Here is a 20,027-nt window from a genome sequence, read left to right on the forward strand (position 1 = left end):
TAGAAAAATTGTTGCGGATAAGACGATGGAATGACGATGCAAGAAACGGATTCAATGTCTTTAAAAATGCATCTTTTCATGAAATATTCTCGATATATTTATTTTCTCTGCACACATATTTTACGTAATCTCGTCCGCCCCATCGACATTTCACAACGATTATTTTGGTGAAACATATTCATTATAGAAGGAACAGGTAGAGTGCGGTTATCCACCACCACAGTTCAAATTAACAACATTTGTCATTTCATTTTATGGTCGGATAATCCTATCCTCCTTTGTTAACAGATCAACTTTGTTTGCACTCGCCACATTCACTTATGGGTACTGCCAATAGAAGGACAAAGGATAAAGTTTCCCAAAATAGCCAGAATTTCCCAAAAATAAAAAAAACCTAAAATGTCGAACAAATATAGAATTTAAAAGGATAAAAAAGGATAAAGTCACTGGCGTATCAATCCACTTGTTATGCGCCAACGCGTTTTACTGGAATTCGTAATCGTTGAGGTTCTGGAACGCGTGTTGGCCTATACAATGACCTGCAGGGGCCAGCCAATGATCAAGTCAGTGCATTTATCCTCCCAGACAAGTCTGGTACCAATTTATCGACCCCGGGGGGATCAAAGGCTTGATGAGCACTAGGGCGGATTCGAACCCTCGACCGTGTGGCTACAACGGACCTCTAACCGACTGAGCCACCCCCGCCCATATAGAATTTAAGTCGTTTTCAACAACGATTTTGTAGTGTTAAACAACTATTTCTTGATGAAGAAATAGTTGTTTAACACTACCAAATCGTTGTTGAAAACGACTAGTGATTTATAGGTACGGTATTCATATCCTGAAAAGACCCAATAATTCGATCACCTCTCTGAATTGCTGTGGATTTTAAGGCTGAAGCACATCTATTGTTAAATCAGTGGGAAGATAACCACTTCATCAGAAAGCTTTCAAATGATCTGCTAAGATGCCTCATGCAAGGGAAATAATAAACAAAATGTTCACACCTGATCTATATTGCAATTGACGGAAAAATGAGTGCTAATATCCTACACAAAGGGTACACTCACTAGTTTTAAGAAACATTCATTTTTTTTTCATTCTCATTTTTCCGTCAATTGCAATATAGATCAGGTGTGAACATCTTGTTTATTATTTCCCTTCCCTCCTGCGAGACGGTTTCATTTTCCAGGTTACAGTACAGGTGTTTGAAATGAGTTGTGCAACTCACTGTGTACAACAGACTTGTAGACCCGTTCAATGCTATCGGAGGGGTCTGTTATCCATGTACAATTCCTCTTCGTTTCTCAACAAGACAGTGACAATATGCTTCGATTCGAAATGTGTTCAAAGCAATGCGGCGTTACCATGAACAAGATTAGCAGTTCCAGTGTTTCCGTTTCTAGTTGTACCGTGGTACGAAAGTTCGGAAATGATCGCTAATAATTCATGGAAATGAAAACATATTTGAAATGGACCGAAATTTCGTGAACAGCTAGAAAACCGAGCCACTCGGTTATGATTTCATTGATATCATGCTGTGTGACTCATTGTTGAAATGCTTTCGCATGTTTTCTCAAAATTCTCGAGTCCTCCAATTCATAGCGAAATGAAAGTGCATAGGAAACGGATTTAGTTTGCAGCTCGTTGGAATGTGCAGTGCCATCAAAAAAAATGGTAAAGGACTAAACCAGCTCACACAGTAACTAGTCTTACACCATTATTTGTCATATCCTTTGTCGATTCACCTGGAAATTAGGGATATCGCCTAATATTGCGGATATTCTGTGCAGATTACGACAAACGACAAATTGAAACGGTTGGAGTGATACAGCTCGAAAAAAATGCAGTAATACCTCCGACAAATCGTATATAGGTTACGTCGAATCGATGGAATTCATTCGTCACCTTCGACATGAAAGCGCTACTCCTCGGCATCGTTAGTTACATTTCCAGTAATTTTGAGCGCCAGATTCCGTTTCTTCTCAGTTTTTCTTTTTATAGATAGCCAATCTGGCACTTCTAAACTCCGCTCAAGAAGCTTCCACCTCCGGTGGTCAGCAAGGAACAGCAGCAGAAAATTAGCTACGAATGACGATTTTTATGTGATTATTTTAGGAAAGTGTCGGATACCGGAATTCCCCGCCGAGCACATATCGGCGATAGATACATTCTTCTTACAAATTCGTACTTTGGCTGCGAAAGGTGAAAATTATTCGCCAGAAATATCGCTGGGCCAGGGAGGACAAATGTTCGGACTTGTAAGCCACTTCACTCCATTTTCTAAGGAGTAAAATAAATAAGCGCTGAAACGTACGTCTTGGGTTCGCAGCTCAGGGAGAGATCCGGCACCTCTGCAAGTTTCGTGGAATAATTTTTTTGGGGTAAATGTTAATTGTTTTTCAGAGGTTCAGTCATAATCTCTACCGCAAAGCTATGAGTGAGGTTGAAACTTTCGGCACCTTGAACCCAACCGATTACGGTCTATTCAGAGTTAACCGGTATGCTGTTCTTACTTCTCATTTGAATAAATTTCCGTAGTCCTCTCATCTATAGGGCCCACATGAAGTGCGACGGAAAAAATTACTCATAACTTTCTATCAATCAGTCCAAATAGGAAGTATTTTTTTCTATTGAATAGCCACAACATTCTATTCTGAGTCCACACAACGCCCACAGAATAACTTTCGCTGCAAGCAACCAATCTCTTTCGGGAATTTTTGAGGATACCCGCAATCATTTCCCTTGTCCCATCCCCAATTCAGGGATCTTTTCAGCGAATTCACTGACTTATGCTCAAAAGAACGGGCTCTTTGCTCTAGAATCGACCAGAAATTAATATCCAAAGGATTGAGATCGTGTGAATTTGACGGGGGAAACACCTTCACCCAGAAATCCGAAAAATCAGTCCCACACCTCTCCAGTGTCCTCTTTCGCAGAGGACTGGCGCACATTCTCGCAGGAAGGTCCAGTCAGTGCCCTTACCGGTTTCTTTGGCCCAGAAAATCTCCGAATTTCCCATAGCTAGCCACACTTGATGTGGACCACCCTATACTTGCATAGCGGTATTTTCGGGGCGTCGATAACAAAGAAAACAGTCAGACAGATAGTCTTTGAGCGAATATCTTTCCTTGTGCCGCTGGCTTTGTAGATGTGTTTGTTGGATGACAGATAATTTGTACGCAAAAGTTTTTGATCTCCTTAATCAATGAGATAATAAGGATTGTGCAAGTCAGCGCTACTACTCTATAGCTCAGCTTTCCTATTACTTAATTCTTTTCGTCCCTTCTCCTTTTACCACGTGAAAGAGAGAAATAAAGGGAAAAATTACATCAAACAAACTTTGAACATTCAGAACATTCAACTATGGCGATGCCTATGAAGGTAAATATACTGCTGTGGACGGCCTAGCAAACCTCTTGGAAACTATCGAGCCAGTCAAGAATCAGGTGGTGCTATTAATCACTTTTTCACTGCAAAATAGTAAATTCCGTCTAAATCCCTTCAGATGATATATCCAAATGCAACAGCATACGGATGTGGAATGACAGTTTTCCAGAAGGAAAATAACGAATGTGAAATGTATGTTGTATGCATCTTTGACAAAAGGTATGCGCTTCTGTTATGCAGGTCGTGGGTTTCATGTCGTAAATGGTTGGTATATTCCAGTGCTCCGGAAAATTATACAATGCACGGCGACCCTTGTAAGGAGGACAAGGATTGCCCCCAAGGATCGACACCTGCGAAATGTATCGTTCCTTTGTGTCACAGTCAAGAGTGAAAAACGGTCATTCCATGCGAAGTTTCTCTGTTTCATTCCGTTCGTCATTGTGGAATTTTTACGAATGAAGAAATGCATGTTATTTGAATACGTTTTAAATCATCTAAGATTTCAAGCTCAACAACACAATTCATTTCAGGAGTTGGAAAAAATCGTCCGAAAAAAAATAAACAAATAAATTGCAAGAGTACTAAATACCACAATAAATGAATTAATGTAAAAGAAATTAAATTTTTACCTTAATTCTCCAGGAAATTTGAGAAGAATCCCGAAGTTCTGGACCCGTATCGGGTCTACTGTAGCTATCATGGAAATGTTGAGACGAATTTAAATTTAGCGCGAGCTACTCTCATTAAATGTATGATATTAAGTTGAATTCAGAAATACAGACAGCAAAGTACATTTGAAAACCATCTGATTGAATTGGAGAGGACTTTTTTTTGATTTGATGATTATTTCGTAGATGATCACCATTCACTGCTGTTCTCAACACTCTTCTTCGTGAAAATCAATGTTCGTGGGGTGTGTTCGTTGAAAAGCAAATTTGCACAAGTCCTCCCAGCGCCTACAGAATTCATAGGGCACAACCATTATGCTCAATCAGGTCTGTCAGAGAAAAATGCGGCACGGAGTCATTTCATTCGTTTCAGTTCAATTCATGAGCTTTTTTCTTCTATACGTTCAAAATTTAAATTCAAATTACACTATTATTATTTGTATATTTGTTTCATTTATAAATTTTTATATTTATTATAAGTCTTCCTTTCTTATTCTTCGAATTTACCTGAAGCTTACGACCGCTCATGAGTTTTTTCTTCTATACATTCAAATTAAACTTTTCTGAAACTCTGAAATTTACTTGATATTTACGCCTCGCTTATCCATAAAAATGATCTCTGTGGAATTTTGTGTGGACTCATTGCACTCAGCACATAGGGTTGGAATCACCTCAGAAGGATCGGAATCACCTGAGATCACTTTTTTGTTTGGCAAAATCAGGAGGTGGAGTTCAGAAGGAAGAAATGGCAGAATAAAGGCAAAGAAAGGCAAGGAAAAGTAAAGTAGTTGAGAAATAGTCCGTGTTCCATTTTGAAGTCAGAGTAGAGAAATTTTCAGCCTTTTTTGAATCCAACTCACTCTCTTTCTTCTTCACTTCAGATAACCGCTTAAACACGTTGATGAAATAATTCATCCTTGCAGTTGTGCTGCTCCTATCTTGCTAGTTTTTTTTTTAAATCGTACATCATTGTTCTAACGTGAGGAAACGATCGGTAAAAATTCTGGAGGTCATGCTATCTATTATTACGAGTACACATAAGTTGTATAATAAGTTAAGCTAAGTTAGTTAAGTAAGTTTAGATGCACTAAGAAAATGTTTTTTTCTTCATTGCGAAGAGAGAATTCAAGAAAAAAGAAAAAGTAAATGTTTTGTCTTTAAAAGAAGGACAGTACCGGTACCCAATAAAAATTTGCTCACACACAAGTGCATCGAGTTGCAGAAATGCGTTTCCACTCGTTTTAGAGCTGGAAATGTTTTGTAACAAATGGTTAGCTCCCAAAAGGAAGTGTCGTTGCCCGAGTTTGCGTCGGTAAACTGACTAAATGATATTCGACAACAGGACTGGAAAAAAAAAGTTTCCCGATGGGTTAGGTTTCCATCATACTTGCCTTGCCAGGGATGTGGACACAGGCCTTGATTCATCATAAAGAAGGTCGATAGAACTCCCATTCAGTTGCCAACAATTTTATTGATTTTCTTCATGAAGGACAGCCATAGAAAAATTGCTGCGGATAAGACGATGGAATGGCGATCCGAGAGACGGATTTGATGTCTTTAAAAATGTATCTTGTCATAAAATATTCTCGATATATTTTCTCTGCACACATATTTTATGTAATCTCGTCCGCCCCTTCGACATTTCACAACAATTATTTTGGTGGAACATATTCATTATAGAAGGAACTGGTAGAGTGCGGTTATCCACCACCACAGTTCAAATTAACCACATTAGTTACTTCATTTTGCCTGCCGCTGCTATCGACGTTTTAAAGCATATTAATCATGACCACGCAAATATGGAGGAAACAAAAAATGTAAGGTCTTTTTTCCTCAGTGTTGTTCTCCTTTGTTTTGCTTCACGAATGTTTCTTTCGAGTAGAATTTTGACAATCACATTAGTCTGTAAAAATTCAAACTGAATATGTAAAGATAGCTTGAAAGGGTTTTATCGAAGTTATGCGATGCGTTCTTGGTGAAAACTTGCACTGAGCACCCTCTACCGTACGCGATAAGCTCCCTTGATCCTAAATCCCTAATCTCTTTTCTTCCTTTCACTAGTTTTTTCGTGTAAGAGTGCATAAATAGAATTACGAAGTCTATGCACAGTCTTTCTCCATTTGTTTCATCAATTGCTTCGCTCCTAGGGTGCCTCTAAGGCACCCTAGGAGCGAAGCAATTGATGAAACATAGATACCGTAACGAAGGACGGCGAGAAATTACGAGAAGAACCCCATTCCTTTATCTGAAAGTTGCTATTAGTGTTTGCATTCCTCAACTTTCCTGCCGACGACGATTTCTGGAGGCATGCGCGTATTTTACCGACCGTGATCGGACTGTGCGTCGAACGCGTCGCGTCACTCGCCACGTTTTGACCCGACTGTATATTTGTGAGTGTATTAGGGTCAAAACGACATGAAGCACGGTGCAGTTCCTTGAACAGTTGCGCTCGAAGCGGTGCGGTGGAGCGCAGCGGTTAGGATCGAGTGAGGACCCCTTCTACTACCGTTCACCGCTGCAGTTCGCGATGGTTCCACCTTGATTCCAGCCGCTATCTCCACCGCGCCGCAATCGCTTACGCAACTGCACCGTGTTTCATGTCGCTTGGTCCGACAATGCCGTGTTATCTCTTAAAGCTACTTTTGATCCACAATAACCGTACTGTAAGCTTGACAATAGTGTACCTAAAGCACTTCAACACATTCTATAAGAAAATGTTTGCGTTCCTAGCCACACGTAAGCAATGATGTCTAAAATGGTGATCAAGAAATGTTGTAACTTTTTGTCAGTTTTTTTTTGTCGATCACTATCATTTTATCCCTTGAAAATGGTTCACAGTGGGCTCACGGGCAATTTTTTTTGTTTGTTTTTTGGTAATGACTATCAGCGAAAATTTGGAAGTTGACATGAGATGATTAACTTGGTTTCTAGAATCACGGATTTTTCCCCGCTGCCATTTTCACATTGGCCATTTCTCTTCATCTTCGTATATATTCATTCCGTTACATATAGCATTAATGAAATTCGATCCAGGACCGCCTTCTCAGCGTCCTGACACCGAACAACAATTCATCTACAAATGGGGGTATTCATGTGCAAAACAAGGTACTATCTTCACGTTTTGCTTGTCGACTTCGTAATACTTAGAATTTTTTGAATTTCTTTAGCAGACAAATGGTGCGTCAAACGGTAATTTGTTTCCGCTGCAGTTTGTCACTGTTGAAGACAGGTATGTGACCTGATTGATCTCTATTTTGAAAATTTTCTTCCAATGTCAAAGTTCTAGTGCCTCCTCGCGTTCCACTTCACCACTACCGCCTCAAATGCCGTCACCAACCGCTGGCGCAGTGCCGGCATTCGCATCGACAGCGGGTCATATAGCAACGTCTACGGCATCACATGTGTCCATGGCCGGCCCATCCACGAATTCATCACCTCATTCGGTCGTATCGAATACTGCTCAATCGGGTGGAATGTCTAGTTCTTTTCCGCATAAAGGCTTGCGACGACAATATACTCCTGTTGCACCGGATTACCATCGGACGCATGTTCACATATCAACGTATGTTTACATCGTTGTTATATGCAATTAATTCCTCTAGCTTGTTCGAAAAACTGAACCAGAGCTTCTCTGGTCAAGCTTGCACACATGTTTAATTGTTTGTTCTTACACATAATTGTGTAATCACTGCAAATGCAGCACATCTGGGGCTGTATGCATACGATTCCCTGTTCGAAAATGCTCTCTAACCCTCTCTCGTGGAAATATCCTTCAAAGAGAAGGCTGGGGAGGAAGTGTACACACATCTCAGGGAGCAGGGGAGGGGAAATTCAGTTGAAGAAGGCACTTAACGCGCTCTTATTTCTGGACGTTCTCTGTTACTTTTTTCTGTTAGTAACCTTAGTTTACATGTCATAGATCTTCTAAGACTAATGCTTAAGTCTTAGGTCCTCGACTGACTTTGTTATTTACTTCCAGAAATAAGAGCGCGACTGAGTGCTCCTCCCCCAACTACTTTTTACCCTCAGAGGGCTTGGGCTCGGAAAACGAACTAGGTGGGAAGCGGTAAGGGTACGGATTACGTTAATATATGATGTATGTTTCTGTACAAGTTGTAATGAATACCTCATTACTTCTCTCAACGGGATTCATTTCATTCATAGTTCATAGACGGATTTCTTACGAAATAATAGACTGGTACAATGAATTAAGTTGTTTTGAATAACAGCCGGTTTTCTCCGACTCCTGTTTTCTGCTGCTTTGCACTCCATTACACATGCTGCCTTTTTGTTATTCCAAGTTCCTGAATTTGCCGGATACCTATTTTGGTTCATTTCCTTTTCATACATACTTTCTGGCAATTCAAATACGTTTTAAATGAACACTAGTGATTTTTTTTCTTTAAAATTCACACGGAGTATGCGCTTGATACGTTCCCTGAACTCTGGAGGAGTTCCCCAAATTCAACTCTAGCTGTAGGTGGAGTTGTGTGATCATTTCATACAACTTAGGAGCGGTGATACGCGTACGTCCGTTGACTAGTTTCTTCTCACGACTTACCTGTTTTATTATCTGACTTTGCGCGTCTGAAAACGCCTGTATTCTGTGGAAGTGACGCGTAGAAATAACATTTTAACAATACTCCTTACCTTATGTTTTTATCGTATTACTCTTTAGCTCGTTTTCAGAACACCGTATACAGCAGATTTTTATCAGCCACAAGTTCGATCACAGCAGGGGAACTACAAACCGTCAATCTATATCGAACGTGGTTCGGAAAGGTGAGCGGTTTAAGGGGAAATGTAAGTAGAAACAGGCAGCTTTTAAAGATATTAATTCCCGACATGGGAGACTAAAAGAAGTGAATACTGCCAGTGACTAATAAAAACTACTCTTTCATGTTTTATTGTATATATTTCCTTTATTTTCCATTGTGTTTCTCCATTATATATTATTTTGAAGTACTTCCAAAACTTGGTCGTTTTTCTGTGAAAGTTACCTACAGAATAGAACAAATCGACATTCGAAAAGCTGCAACGCTACGCAATAGCAATTTTTTTTTCAATGATTCTTTTCCTTGATTCAGACCAGTTATGAAGCAACATTATGTGGTGAGGGACACATATAAGAGCCCACTGGACTCATCAATGTCTGCTCCTATGGGGCAGTCCACATTTCACGTTCAAATAGGAGGAGTTCCACCACATATTAGGCGATACGGCCAGCAAAATCATCCTGTTATTCGAACTATGTTTAGTGCTGCCCCACTAAAGAGTATTTTGAACATTAACGTCTCACCAATAAACGCTGTAAGTACCATCATTTATTTAAAAAAAAATAGATGTTCTATTTCATCCATTATTAAGGTTACCGATACAAGAGCGTACCGACTGGATGTCGCCGGAAGAGACGGTGTCTCTTCCGTTCATGGAATTCCTGGACAAATCACCGGAGTGCAGAACATTATGGTTGATCCAGACATGTCTCATCGAGGATATATTGGCTACGAAGATGAGCTGCGTCCAAAACATCCAACCAACGACGTCATGCCGTCCACATCCAAAGAACAGTCAATGCCTGTGAGACATGATCGACTTGAGCGCACTTACGGTGTCGCGCTGCAGCATCCAGCTACGAGGTCGGCTTCTGTCGTATTTGCCAATATATGAAGATTTTTCTCTATGTTTTTTCTTCTAGAACAGAAACATCTCAAAATTCTGTGACTCGATGTACATCACCTTTGCCGGAGTCCATTTGTAGTCGTTTGAAGCAACAAAAATATGAGAAATATATGAAACCTTGCAAACCGCGAATGTTTTGCTTCTTCATGGAACAGCACGTTGAACGACTCCTTGCTCAATACAAAGAACGCATGAAACGAGCACATCAGGTATATTTCACAAGTAAAAATTAGTTGTTATATATGTTTTGAGTAGTTGTTTTGAGTTTTGAGTAGTTTTATATATGTTTTATATACTTTGTTTCATTAATTTTCACTTTGGATTCAACTCCAATATGATTTTGCGCGGAAGAAATTACAGGGAATTTCGTCGTACTATTCCTTACACGTAAGCATATTTTGAACTACTTCAGTGCTGCTTGCTTTTTAAATGCGCAAAAATTACTTCCCGGTACCTTTAATACAACTGTAACCATAATTTCGCAAACGATTCGAATTAGGTCTGTAATGTTAAACCCTTTCACAGCAGAATGTATTATTGTACCGCGACGATTAGGAATACTCGGAGAGTGGTGTTTTTCCGTCAGATTAGGGCAAATCAAAATTGTCCTATAATTAACTCTCAACAGCTGTTCTGGCTTTGAACCAAGGTATTTGAAATGGGACATAGTCGGGTCAAAATAGCATGAAACTCCACACAATTGCGAAAGCGGCTGCACCCGAAGCGGTGTGATGGGGTAGTCCCAGCTCGACCCGCTTCGAGCGCTGCCGCCTACGCAGCTGCACTGAGTTTCATGTCGTTTTGACCCAACTATATTACACCGTTGGAATTGATGTGCGCAGCAAAGCTGAAGAAATCATCTTCATTAACGAAAGCCTCTTACACAGATTCGGCCCACGAAATCAGTGGAGTAATATTATTAGTAAGTGTATTGTCGGATTGAAACGGCATTAAGCACGGTGCAATTGCTTAAACGCTTGCGATCGAAGTGCAGCGGTGAAATCGAGATGGGACCATCGCGAGCTCCAGCAATGTACGGTGATAGCAGTGGTCCTCTCTCGATACTAACCGCTGCGCTCCACCGCATCGCTTCGAGAGCAACCGCTTGCGCAACTGCACAGTTTTTCATGCCGTTTTGACTCTACTACACGACATATCATTCCCTCAATGTAATCGTAATGCGCTCGCTAAAGATGAGTTAACGTGTCATCTCTCTGTCACACATCATCTAAAATAAGAGTTTCATTAATGAACTCCAGCCAAACCGAAAAAACTGGTCATGTTGTTGTATTTGATTTTCGACTCATATCTCCCTAACATACGTACAAATAACTGCTTCCTTATGCAAAAAATGATAGTTAAGCATGTATTGAAGAAGAAATCCCTCCGTTTACTCTTGATTTCTTCATGTAATTGATCATTTTTAGTTACAACGAGAAATGGAAGCCGCAAATCTACCGGAATCAATGAAGCAGAAAATGTTGGATTTTTTGCAGCAAAAAGAGTCCAGGTAAAGTTTTCTAGATGCTCTGAAAATGCGCTTCAGGAATTCATGGTTGTGTCATGATTTCTTTTCTAATAACGGCGTGTTCCCGATCATAAGTTTATGCAAAACACTTTCACAACTGCGAATTTTCTTATTTCGCCAGGTTCATGCGACTACGACGGCAGAAAATGAATAAAGATATGTTTGAAGTACTGCAACATATAGGTGTTGGTGCGTTCGGTCGGGTATCCCTCGTTAAAAAGGTGAGTTCCTCATTTTTTCCCGTTGATTAAAATAATTTCCTATTCAAATTACTTGCGGCAGGATTGAAGAGGAACTGCACCTTGCATTTGTGTTAAATGTTTTTTTCCGTTTGATGCAGTTTTTTTGAAACTATATTATATTTTCTTTACATTCTGAAAGGGGTAGAGAACCTAGTAATCTTCACACAGTGAGGCAGTTAAGAGTCTGTTACAAATTTTGAAGTGGCTTGAAGAAAGGAGACTCCCCGGTAATCTCATGGTGGTCTTCATCGTGTTTATTTTTAGATTCTCATGGATATATCTACGTAATTATCAGTAGCTTTACGTCCTATAGCTTCATTTTATGTATTGTAAAATGGTGCTTCTTAAATCTTACGGCGCTTATTTTTGTTGTTGGGGCAGGGGTAGTATCATTGTTCTTCCCGCTTTTGATAATCCCTCAGTGGACTTAATTTTTCTATTCGTTTCTTTTTGATTCGATCCAGTAGTGACCTTCCCGTTTCTCCGATGTTGTATTGTTGCCGCAACCCCACACAAAATCAAGCAAATGACATGTGAGCTCGTGTAATTTTCTCTTTTCTCCTCCGAACATTTCTTGCAATATTGCTCTGAATGCTGCATCATTTGGGGGTTTATTGAAGGTCGACGAACATATGAATGTTTGTTCATGTTGGCAAAAGAAGAGGTGTAAGCCGTCACACTATCTTTAGAATCAAATAGTAACCAAATAATAAGTGCAGGTTCTGTTTCCATAGAGTCGTATTTCGATATTCGCGCTCACTGTACCAAGCTATGCTACAGTTACCATTACTAATTAATGGGAAGAATTTTCTTTGATATAAAACTTTGCGTTTGGTATAAAATCAACATTTAATGTTCGCTAATGTTAACTTAATTGTATCTTGCGAAGGCAGTTCATCCTAAAGTTTTCTCTTCTGCAGAGAAGTCTTTACAGAAGGACTCTGGTCAAGTGTATGCCATGAAAAGCCTTCCCGTCTTCCAGCGGAATATGTATCGAAAGCAAAGCATGAATGGGCCGACATGAGAAGGATCGACGATAGATGGACTAAAAAAAAACGCTAGAGTGGGTCCAAAAGACCCTAAATGCCCTCGAGGGAGATTCCGACGAGATGGGCCAGCTGTCACACATTATTGGGTGCTGAGAGTGAGAGTGAAACAAACTGGTACGAACCGTTAACGAATGGTGCGAGGATTATTCGCCCATAAAATCAAACAACAAATTATCGTGTAGTTAATCTTAAGAGTGGATTATCCACTGCTCCTCTTTCTCTAATGAACATGTTTCACCAAAACAATTATTTCGAAATATTGTGGATGCGAACGAGATTACTCGCAATAGGTGCAAAGAGTGGTTTTATGTTCACGATGTACTGCAATAAAAAGATGCCATGAACAAGGCTCGTATACAGTAAAATTCTTCCAGTTGGACAAATGCCTACCAGCAGAAACAGTTGCCTTGGTCAAATACCGGTACCCAATAAAGAGTAGCTCGCACACAAGAGCATCGAGTTGCGGAAATACGTTTCCAGTCGTTTTAGCGCTTGAAATGTTTTGTAACAAATGGTTGGCTCCCAAAACGAAGTGTCGCTGCCCGAGTTTGCGTCGGTAAACTGACTAAATGATATTCAACAACAAGATTGGAAAAAAGTTGCCGATGGGTTAGGTTTCCATCATACTTGTCTTCCCAGGGATGTGGGCACAGAGCTTGATTCATCATAAAGAAGGTCGATAGAACTCCCATTTAGTTGCCAACAATTTCATTGATTTTCTTCAAGAAGGACAGCCATAGAAAAATTGTTGCGGATAAGACGATGGAATGACGATGCAAGAAACGGATTCGATGTCTTTAAAAATGCATCTTGTCATGAAATATTCTCGATATATTTTCTCTGCACACATATTTTACGTAATCTCGTCCGCCCCATCGACATTTCACAACTATTATTTTGATGAAACATATTCATTATAGAAGGAACAGGTAGAGTGCAGTTATCCACCAGCACAGTTCAAATTAACAACATTTGTCATTTCATTTTATGGTCGGATAATCCTATCATCCTTTGTTAACAGTTCAACTTTGTTTGCATTCGCCACTTTCACTTATGGGTACTGCCAATAGAAGGATAAAGGATAAAGTTTCCCAAAATAGCCATAATTTCCAAAGAATAAAAAAAAACCCAAAATGTCGAACAAATATAGAATTTAACAAGAAATAATTGTTTAACACTACCAAATCGTTGTTGAAAACGACTAATGATTTATAGGTACGGTATTCATATCCTGAAAAGACCCAATAATTCGATCACCTCTCTGTATTGCTGTGGATTTTAAGGCTGAAGCACATCTATTGTTAAATCAGTGCGAAGATAACAACTTTGTCAGAAAGCTTTCAAATGATCTGCTAAGATGCCTCATGCAAGGGAAATAATAAACAAAATGTTCACACCTGATCTATATTGCAATTGACGGAAAAATGAGTGCTAATATCCTACACAAAGGGTACACTCACTAGTTTTAAGAAACATTCATTTTTTTCATTCTCATTTTTCCGTCAATTGCAATATAGATCAGGTGTGAACATCTTGTTTATTATTTCTCTTCCCTCCTGCGAGACGGTTTCATTTTCCAGGTTACAGTACAGGTGTTTGAAATGAGTTGTGCAACTCACTGTGTACAATAGACTTGTAGACCCGTTCAATGCTATCGGAGGGGTCTGTTATCCATGTACAATTCCTCTTCGTTTCTCAACAAGACAGTGACAATATGCTTCGAATCGAAATGTGTTCAAAGCAATGCGGCGCTACCATGAACAAGATTAGCAGTTCCAGTGTTTCCGTTTCTAGTTGTACCGTGGTACGAAAGTTCGGAAATGATCGCTAATAATTCATGGAAATGAAAAACATATTTGAAATGGACCGAAATTTCGTGAACAGCTAGAAAACCGAGCCACTCGGTTATGATTTCATTGATATCATGCTGTGTGACTCATTGTTGAAATGCTTTCACATGTTTTCTCAAAATTCTCGAGTCCTCCAATTCATAGCGAAATGAAAGTGCATAGGAAACGGATTTAGTTTGCAGCTCGTTGGAATGTGCAGTGCCACCAAAAAAAATGGTAAAGGACTAAACCAGCTCACACAGTAACTAGTCTTACACCATTATTTGTCATATCCTTTGTCGATTCACCTGGAAATTAGGGATATCGCCTAATATTGCGGATATTCTGTGCAGATTACGACAAACGACAAATTGAAACGGTTGGAGTGATACAGCTCGAAAAAAATGCAGTAATACCTCCGACAAATCGTATATAGGTTACGTCGAATCGATGGAATTCATTCGTCACCTTCGACATGAAAGCGCTACTCCTCGGCATCGTTAGTTACATCTCCAGTAATTTTGAGCGCCAGATTCCGTTTCTTCTCAGTTTTTCTTTTTATAGATAGCCAATCTGGCACTTCTAAACTCCGCTCAAGAAGCTTCCACCTCCAGTGGTCAGCAAGGAACAGCAGCAGAAAATTAGCTACGAATGACGATTTTTATGTGATTATTTTAGAAAAGTGTCGGATACCGGAATTCCCCGCCGAGCACATATCGGCGATAGATACATTCTTCTTACAAATTCGTACTTTGGCTGCGAAAGGTGAAAATTATTCGACAGAAATATCGCTGGGCCCGGGAGGACAAATGTTCGGACTTGTAAGCCACTTCACTCCATTTTCTAAAGAGTAAAATAAATAAGCGCTGAAACGTACGTCTTGGGTTCGCAGCTCAGGGAGAGATCCGGCACCTCTGCAAGTTTCGTGGAATAATTTTTTTTGGGGTAAATGTTAATTGTTTTCCAGAGGTTCAGTCATAATCTCTACCGCAAAGCTATGAGTGAGGTTGAAACTTTCGGCACCTTGAACCCAACCGAATACGGTCTGTTCAGACTTAACCGGTATGCTGTTCTTACTTCTCATTTGAATAAATTTCCGTAGTCCTCTCATCTATAGGGCCCACATGAAGTGCGACGGAAAAAATTACTCATAACTTTCTATCAATCAGTCCAAATAGGAAGTATTTTTTTTCTATTGAATAGCCACAACATTCTATTCTGAGTCCACACAACGCCCACAGAATAACTTTCGCTGCAAGCAACCAATCTCTTTCGGGAATTTTTGAGGATACCCGCAATCATTTCCCTTGTCCCATCCCCAATTCAGGGATCTTTTCAGCGAATTCACTGACTTATGCTCAAAAGAACGGGCTCTTTGCTCTAGAATCGAGAACCAGAAATTAATATCCAAAGGATTGAGATCGTGTGAATTTGACGGGGGAAACACCTTCACCCAGAAATCCGAAAAATCAGTCCCACACCTCTCCAGTGTCCTCTTTCGCAGAGGACTGGCGCACATTCTCGCAGGAAGGTCCAGTCAGTGCCCTTACCGGTTTCTTTGGCCCAGAAAATCTCCGAATTTCCCATAGCTAGCCACACTTCATGTTCATGTGGACCACCCTATACTTGCATAGCGGTATTTTCGGGGCGTCGATAACAAAGAAAACAGTCAGACAGATAGTCTTTGAGCGAATATCTTTCCTTGTGCCGCTGGCTTTGTAGATGTGTTTGTTGGATGACAGATAATTTGTACGTAAAAGTTTTTGATCTCCTTAATCAATGAGATAATAAGGATTGTGCAAGTCAGCGCTACTACTCTATAGCTCAGCTTTCCTATTACTTAATTCTTTTCGTCCCTTCTCCTTTTACCACGTGAAAGAGAGAAATAAAGGGAAAAATTACATCAAACAAACTTTGAACATTCAGAACATTCAACTATGGCGATGCCTATGAAGGTAAATATACTGCTGTGGACGGCCTAGCAAACCTCTTGGAAACTATCGAGCCAGTCAAGAATCAGGTGGTGCTATTAATCACTTTTTCACTGCAAAATAGTAAATTCCGTCTAAATCCCTTCAGATGATATATCCAAATGCAACAGCATACGGATGTGGAATGACAGTTTTCCAGAAGGAAAATAACGAATGTGAAATGTATGTTGTATGCATCTTTGACAAAAGGTATGCGCTTCTGTTATGCAGGTCGTGGGTTTCATGTCGTAAATGGTTGGTATATTCCAGTGCTCCGGAAAATTATACAATGCACGGCGACCCTTGTAAGGAGGACAAGGATTGCCCCCAAGGATCGACACCTGCGAAATGTATCGTTCCTTTGTGTCACAGTCAAGAGTGAAAAACGGTCATTCCATGCGAAGTTTCTCTGTTTCATTCCGTTCGTCATTGTGGAATTTTTACGAATGAAGAAATGCATGTTATTTGAATACGTTTTAAATCATATAAGATTTCAAGCTCAACAACACAATTCATTTCAGCAGTTGGAAAAAATCCTCCGAAAAAAAATAAACAAATAAATTGCAAGAGTACTAAATACCACAATAAATGAAATAATGTAAAAGAAATTAAATTTTTACCTTAATTCTCCAGGAAATTTGAGAAGAATCCCGAAGTTCTGGACCCGTATCGGGTCTACTGTAGCTATCATGGAAATGTTGAGACGAATTTAAATTTAGCGCGAGCTACTCTCATTAAATGTATGATATTAAGTTGAATTCAGAAATACAGACAGCAAAGTACATTTGAAAACCATCTGATTGAATTGGAGAGGACTTTTTTTTGATTTGATGATTATTTCGTAGATGATCACCATTCACTGCTGTTCTCAACACTCTTCTTCGTGAAAATCCATGTTCGTGTGGTGTGTTCGTTGAAAAGCAAATTTGCACAATTCCTCCCAGCGCCTATAGAATTCGTAGGGCACAACCATTATGCTCAATCCGGTCTGTCAGAGAAAAATGCGGCCCCGAGTCATTTCATTCGTTTCAATTCCATTCATGAGCTTTTTTCTTCTATACATTCAAATTAAACTTTTCTGAAACTCTGAAATTTACTTGAAATTTACGGCTCGCTTATCCATAAAAATGATCTGTGTGGAATTTTGTGTGGACTCATTGCACTCAACCCATAGGACTGGAATCACCTCAGAAGGATTAGAATCACCTCATCACTTTTTACTTACTTAGATACTTAGATGGCCCGCCTTCTGGACTGGACGTGCGGGCCCCAGCATCTCTTCCACTCGTTTCGTTCCCTCGCCATTGTCATCCAAGATGTTCTCAAGCTTCGTGAGTGACGTTGACGAGGTCCTTGAGCCGTTTCCAGCTGAGGTCTCAGCTGGTCCATCCGTGCAGCGAACACGTCACCCCATCTCGTTGGCGGTCTCCCTCGGGGGCGTTTAGCGTCCATTGGGATCCACTCTAGCGTTCGTTTAGTCCATCTATCGTCGATTCTTCTCATGATGTGACCGGCTCATCTATATTTTGCTTTCGATACATATTCCGCTGGGTCGCGAAGACGGGACATTCCTCTTAAGTCGGAGCTACGAAGGCCGGCAAGGTGTTGTGTGCGCCAGCTAAACTTCAGGAGATATCTCTCAAGGGCTCTGTGGGTAGTAAGTAGCTTCCTAGACGTGGCCGCGGTGTCTGTCCACGTCTCCGCTGCGTAACAGAGCGCTGGAAGGACTGTCGAGTCGAACAGATGGGCACGAAGATCTTGGCCCGTCAGTTGGTCCGTAGCTTCCCTGACGGCTGCGAATGCTGCCCATGCTGCTCTCATTCTTCTATTCAGCTCTTCCTTCAAGTCGTTTTCCATGTTCATAGAACGTCCGAGGTATACGTATGACGGAGTTTCCACGATTTGGGAGCCTTCAAGTTGTACTCCTCCGTCCTCGCAGTGGGCGTTCTTGATGAACTGTGTCTTCTTTCTGTTTATTCGTAGTCCTGTGCTCTTCCCTGCTTCGCTCAATTCGTTGAGCATCGTTTCTGCTTCATTGGTACTGCCCGAAAAGAGAACGATGTCGTCTGCGAAAAGAAGGTTCGAGAGAAATCCTCCATCAACATATAAACCCCTTTCTTCCCAGGAAAGTAATTTCATTTCATTAAGCCTCAAGAACAAGCTGGATTCCGCCAGGGGTTCAGCTGCTTAGACCACATCCAGACCGTGTCGAGGGTTATAGAGGTTTGCCGGGAATACCGCCTGCCCCTTGTTCTAACCTTCGTCGACAATGAGAGAGCTTTTGACAGCGTTGAAACGAATGCAATACTGTCAGCGCTGGTCGATCATGATGTGGACGAGTCGTATGTGAGGACATTAGGCCTTTGCTACGATCGATGCACGACTAGGATAAAGCTTTTCCACCGCCCTCTCACCATACCCATTGGAAAGGGGGTACGACAAGGCGATACTATATCGCCGAAGCTGTTCACGGCTGCATTGCAATGGATAATGAAATTTCTTTCCTGGGAAGAAAGGGGTTTATATGTTGATGGAGGATTTCTCTCGAACCTTCTTTTCGCAGACGACATCGTTCTCTTTTCGAGCAGTACCAATGAAGCAGAAACGATGCTCAACGAATTGAGCGAAGCAGGGAAGAGAATAGGACTACGAATAAACAGAAAGAAGACACAGTTCATCAAGAACGCCCACTGCGAGAACGGAGGAGTACAACTTGAAGACTCCCAAATCGTGGAAACTCCGTCATACGTATACTTCGGACGTTCTATGAACATGGAAAACGACTTGAAGGAAGAACTGAATAGAAGAATGAGAGCAGCATGGGCAGCATTCGCAGCCGTCAGGGAAGCTACGGACCAACTGACGGACCAAGATCTTCGTGCCCATCTGTTCGACTCGACAGTCCTTCCAGCGCTCTGTTACGCAGCGGAGACGTGGACAGACACCGCGGCCACGTCTAGGAAGCTACTTACTACCCACAGAGCCCTTGAGAGATATCTCCTGAAGTTTAGCTGGCGCACACAACACCTTGCCGGCCTTCGTAGCTCCGACTTAAGAGGAATGTCCCGTCTTCGCGACCCAGCGGAATATGTATCGAAAGCAAAATATAGATGAGCCGGTCACATCATGAGAAGAATCGACGATAGATGGACTAAACGAACGCTAGAGTGGATCCCAATGGACGCTAAACGCCCCCGAGGGAGACCGCCAACGAGATGGGGTGACGTGTTCGCTGCACGGATGGACCAGCTGAGACCTCAGCTGGAAACGGCTCAAGGACCTCGTCAACGTCACTCACGAAGCTTGAGAACATCTTGGATGACAATGGCGAGGGAACGAAACGAGTGGAAGAGATGCTGGGGCCCGCACGTCCAGTCCAGAAGGCGGGCCATCTAAGTATCTAAGTAAGTAAGTAAAAAGTGATGAGGTGATTCTAATCCTTCTGATGTGATTCCAGTCCTATGGGTTGAGTGCAATGAGTCCACACAAAATTCCACACAGATCATTTTTATGGATAAGCGAGCCGTAAATTTCAAGTAAATTTCAGAGTTTCAGAAAAGTTTAATTGGAATGTATAGAAGAAAAAAGCTCATGAATGGAATTGAAACGAATGAAATGACTCCTGTCCGCATTTTTCTCTGACAGACCGTATTGAGCATAATGGTTGTG

General features: G+C 41.0%; 5 protein-coding genes across 8 annotated transcripts; 3 read left to right on the plus strand and 2 right to left on the minus strand.

Moving 5' to 3' along the window:
• Nucleotides 1–1,915: 1,915 nt before the first annotated feature.
• Nucleotides 1,916–16,740, plus strand: RB195_004694 (uncharacterized protein; the record flags this gene model as incomplete). 3 transcript variants are annotated; one of them, XM_064182653.1, is made up of 22 exons in its annotated part: nt 1,916–1,939; nt 2,005–2,056; nt 2,119–2,261; nt 2,407–2,501; nt 3,356–3,449; nt 3,509–3,609; nt 3,670–3,754; nt 7,092–7,163; nt 7,226–7,287; nt 7,345–7,620; nt 8,748–8,840; nt 9,146–9,368; nt 9,426–9,697; nt 9,757–9,949; nt 11,168–11,250; nt 11,390–11,489; nt 14,953–15,004; nt 15,067–15,209; nt 15,356–15,450; nt 16,315–16,408; nt 16,468–16,568; nt 16,629–16,740. In XM_064182653.1, 22 exons carry the CDS (start codon nt 1,916–1,918, stop codon nt 16,738–16,740), a joined length of 2,565 nt encoding a protein of 854 aa, XP_064033918.1. The 3 variants fall into 3 exon arrangements, with proteins under 3 accessions (XP_064033918.1, XP_064033919.1, XP_064033920.1); XM_064182652.1 differs by lacking the exons at nt 1,916–1,939; nt 2,005–2,056; nt 2,119–2,261; ... (2 more) ...; nt 3,509–3,609; nt 3,670–3,754 and adding an exon at nt 6,656–6,721; XM_064182651.1 differs by lacking the exons at nt 7,092–7,163; nt 7,226–7,287; nt 7,345–7,620; ... (10 more) ...; nt 16,468–16,568; nt 16,629–16,740 and having other exon boundaries at nt 3,670–3,781.
• An 851-nt stretch (nt 16,741–17,591) lies between these two features.
• RB195_004695 (uncharacterized protein) lies at nt 17,592–17,861 on the minus strand (the record flags this gene model as incomplete). Its single annotated transcript, XM_064182654.1, has 1 exon — nt 17,592–17,861. The coding sequence occupies one exon, from the start codon at nt 17,859–17,861 to the stop codon at nt 17,592–17,594; it is 270 nt and encodes an 89-aa protein (XP_064033921.1).
• Nucleotides 17,862–17,873: 12 nt separating this feature from the next.
• RB195_004696 (uncharacterized protein) lies at nt 17,874–18,497 on the minus strand (the record flags this gene model as incomplete). Of its 2 annotated transcripts, none has more annotated exons than XM_064182655.1 (1): nt 17,874–18,497. In XM_064182655.1, one exon carries the CDS (start codon nt 18,495–18,497, stop codon nt 17,874–17,876), a length of 624 nt encoding a protein of 207 aa, XP_064033922.1. The 2 variants fall into 2 exon arrangements, with proteins under 2 accessions (XP_064033922.1, XP_064033923.1); XM_064182656.1 differs by having other exon boundaries at nt 17,874–18,380.
• Nucleotides 18,498–18,965: 468 nt separating this feature from the next.
• RB195_004697 (uncharacterized protein) lies at nt 18,966–19,472 on the plus strand (the record flags this gene model as incomplete). Its single annotated transcript, XM_064182657.1, has 1 exon — nt 18,966–19,472. One exon carries the CDS (start codon nt 18,966–18,968, stop codon nt 19,470–19,472), a length of 507 nt encoding a protein of 168 aa, XP_064033924.1.
• A 12-nt stretch (nt 19,473–19,484) lies between these two features.
• On the plus strand, nt 19,485–19,754 carry RB195_004698 (uncharacterized protein; the record flags this gene model as incomplete). The annotated part of the gene is made up of 1 exon (XM_064182658.1): nt 19,485–19,754. One exon carries the CDS (start codon nt 19,485–19,487, stop codon nt 19,752–19,754), a length of 270 nt encoding a protein of 89 aa, XP_064033925.1.
• Nucleotides 19,755–20,027: the final 273 nt, after the last annotated feature.

This window comes from Necator americanus, chromosome I (assembly GCF_031761385.1).
Source record: "Necator americanus strain Aroian chromosome I, whole genome shotgun sequence".
Lineage (NCBI taxonomy): Eukaryota > Metazoa > Nematoda > Chromadorea > Rhabditida > Ancylostomatidae > Necator > Necator americanus.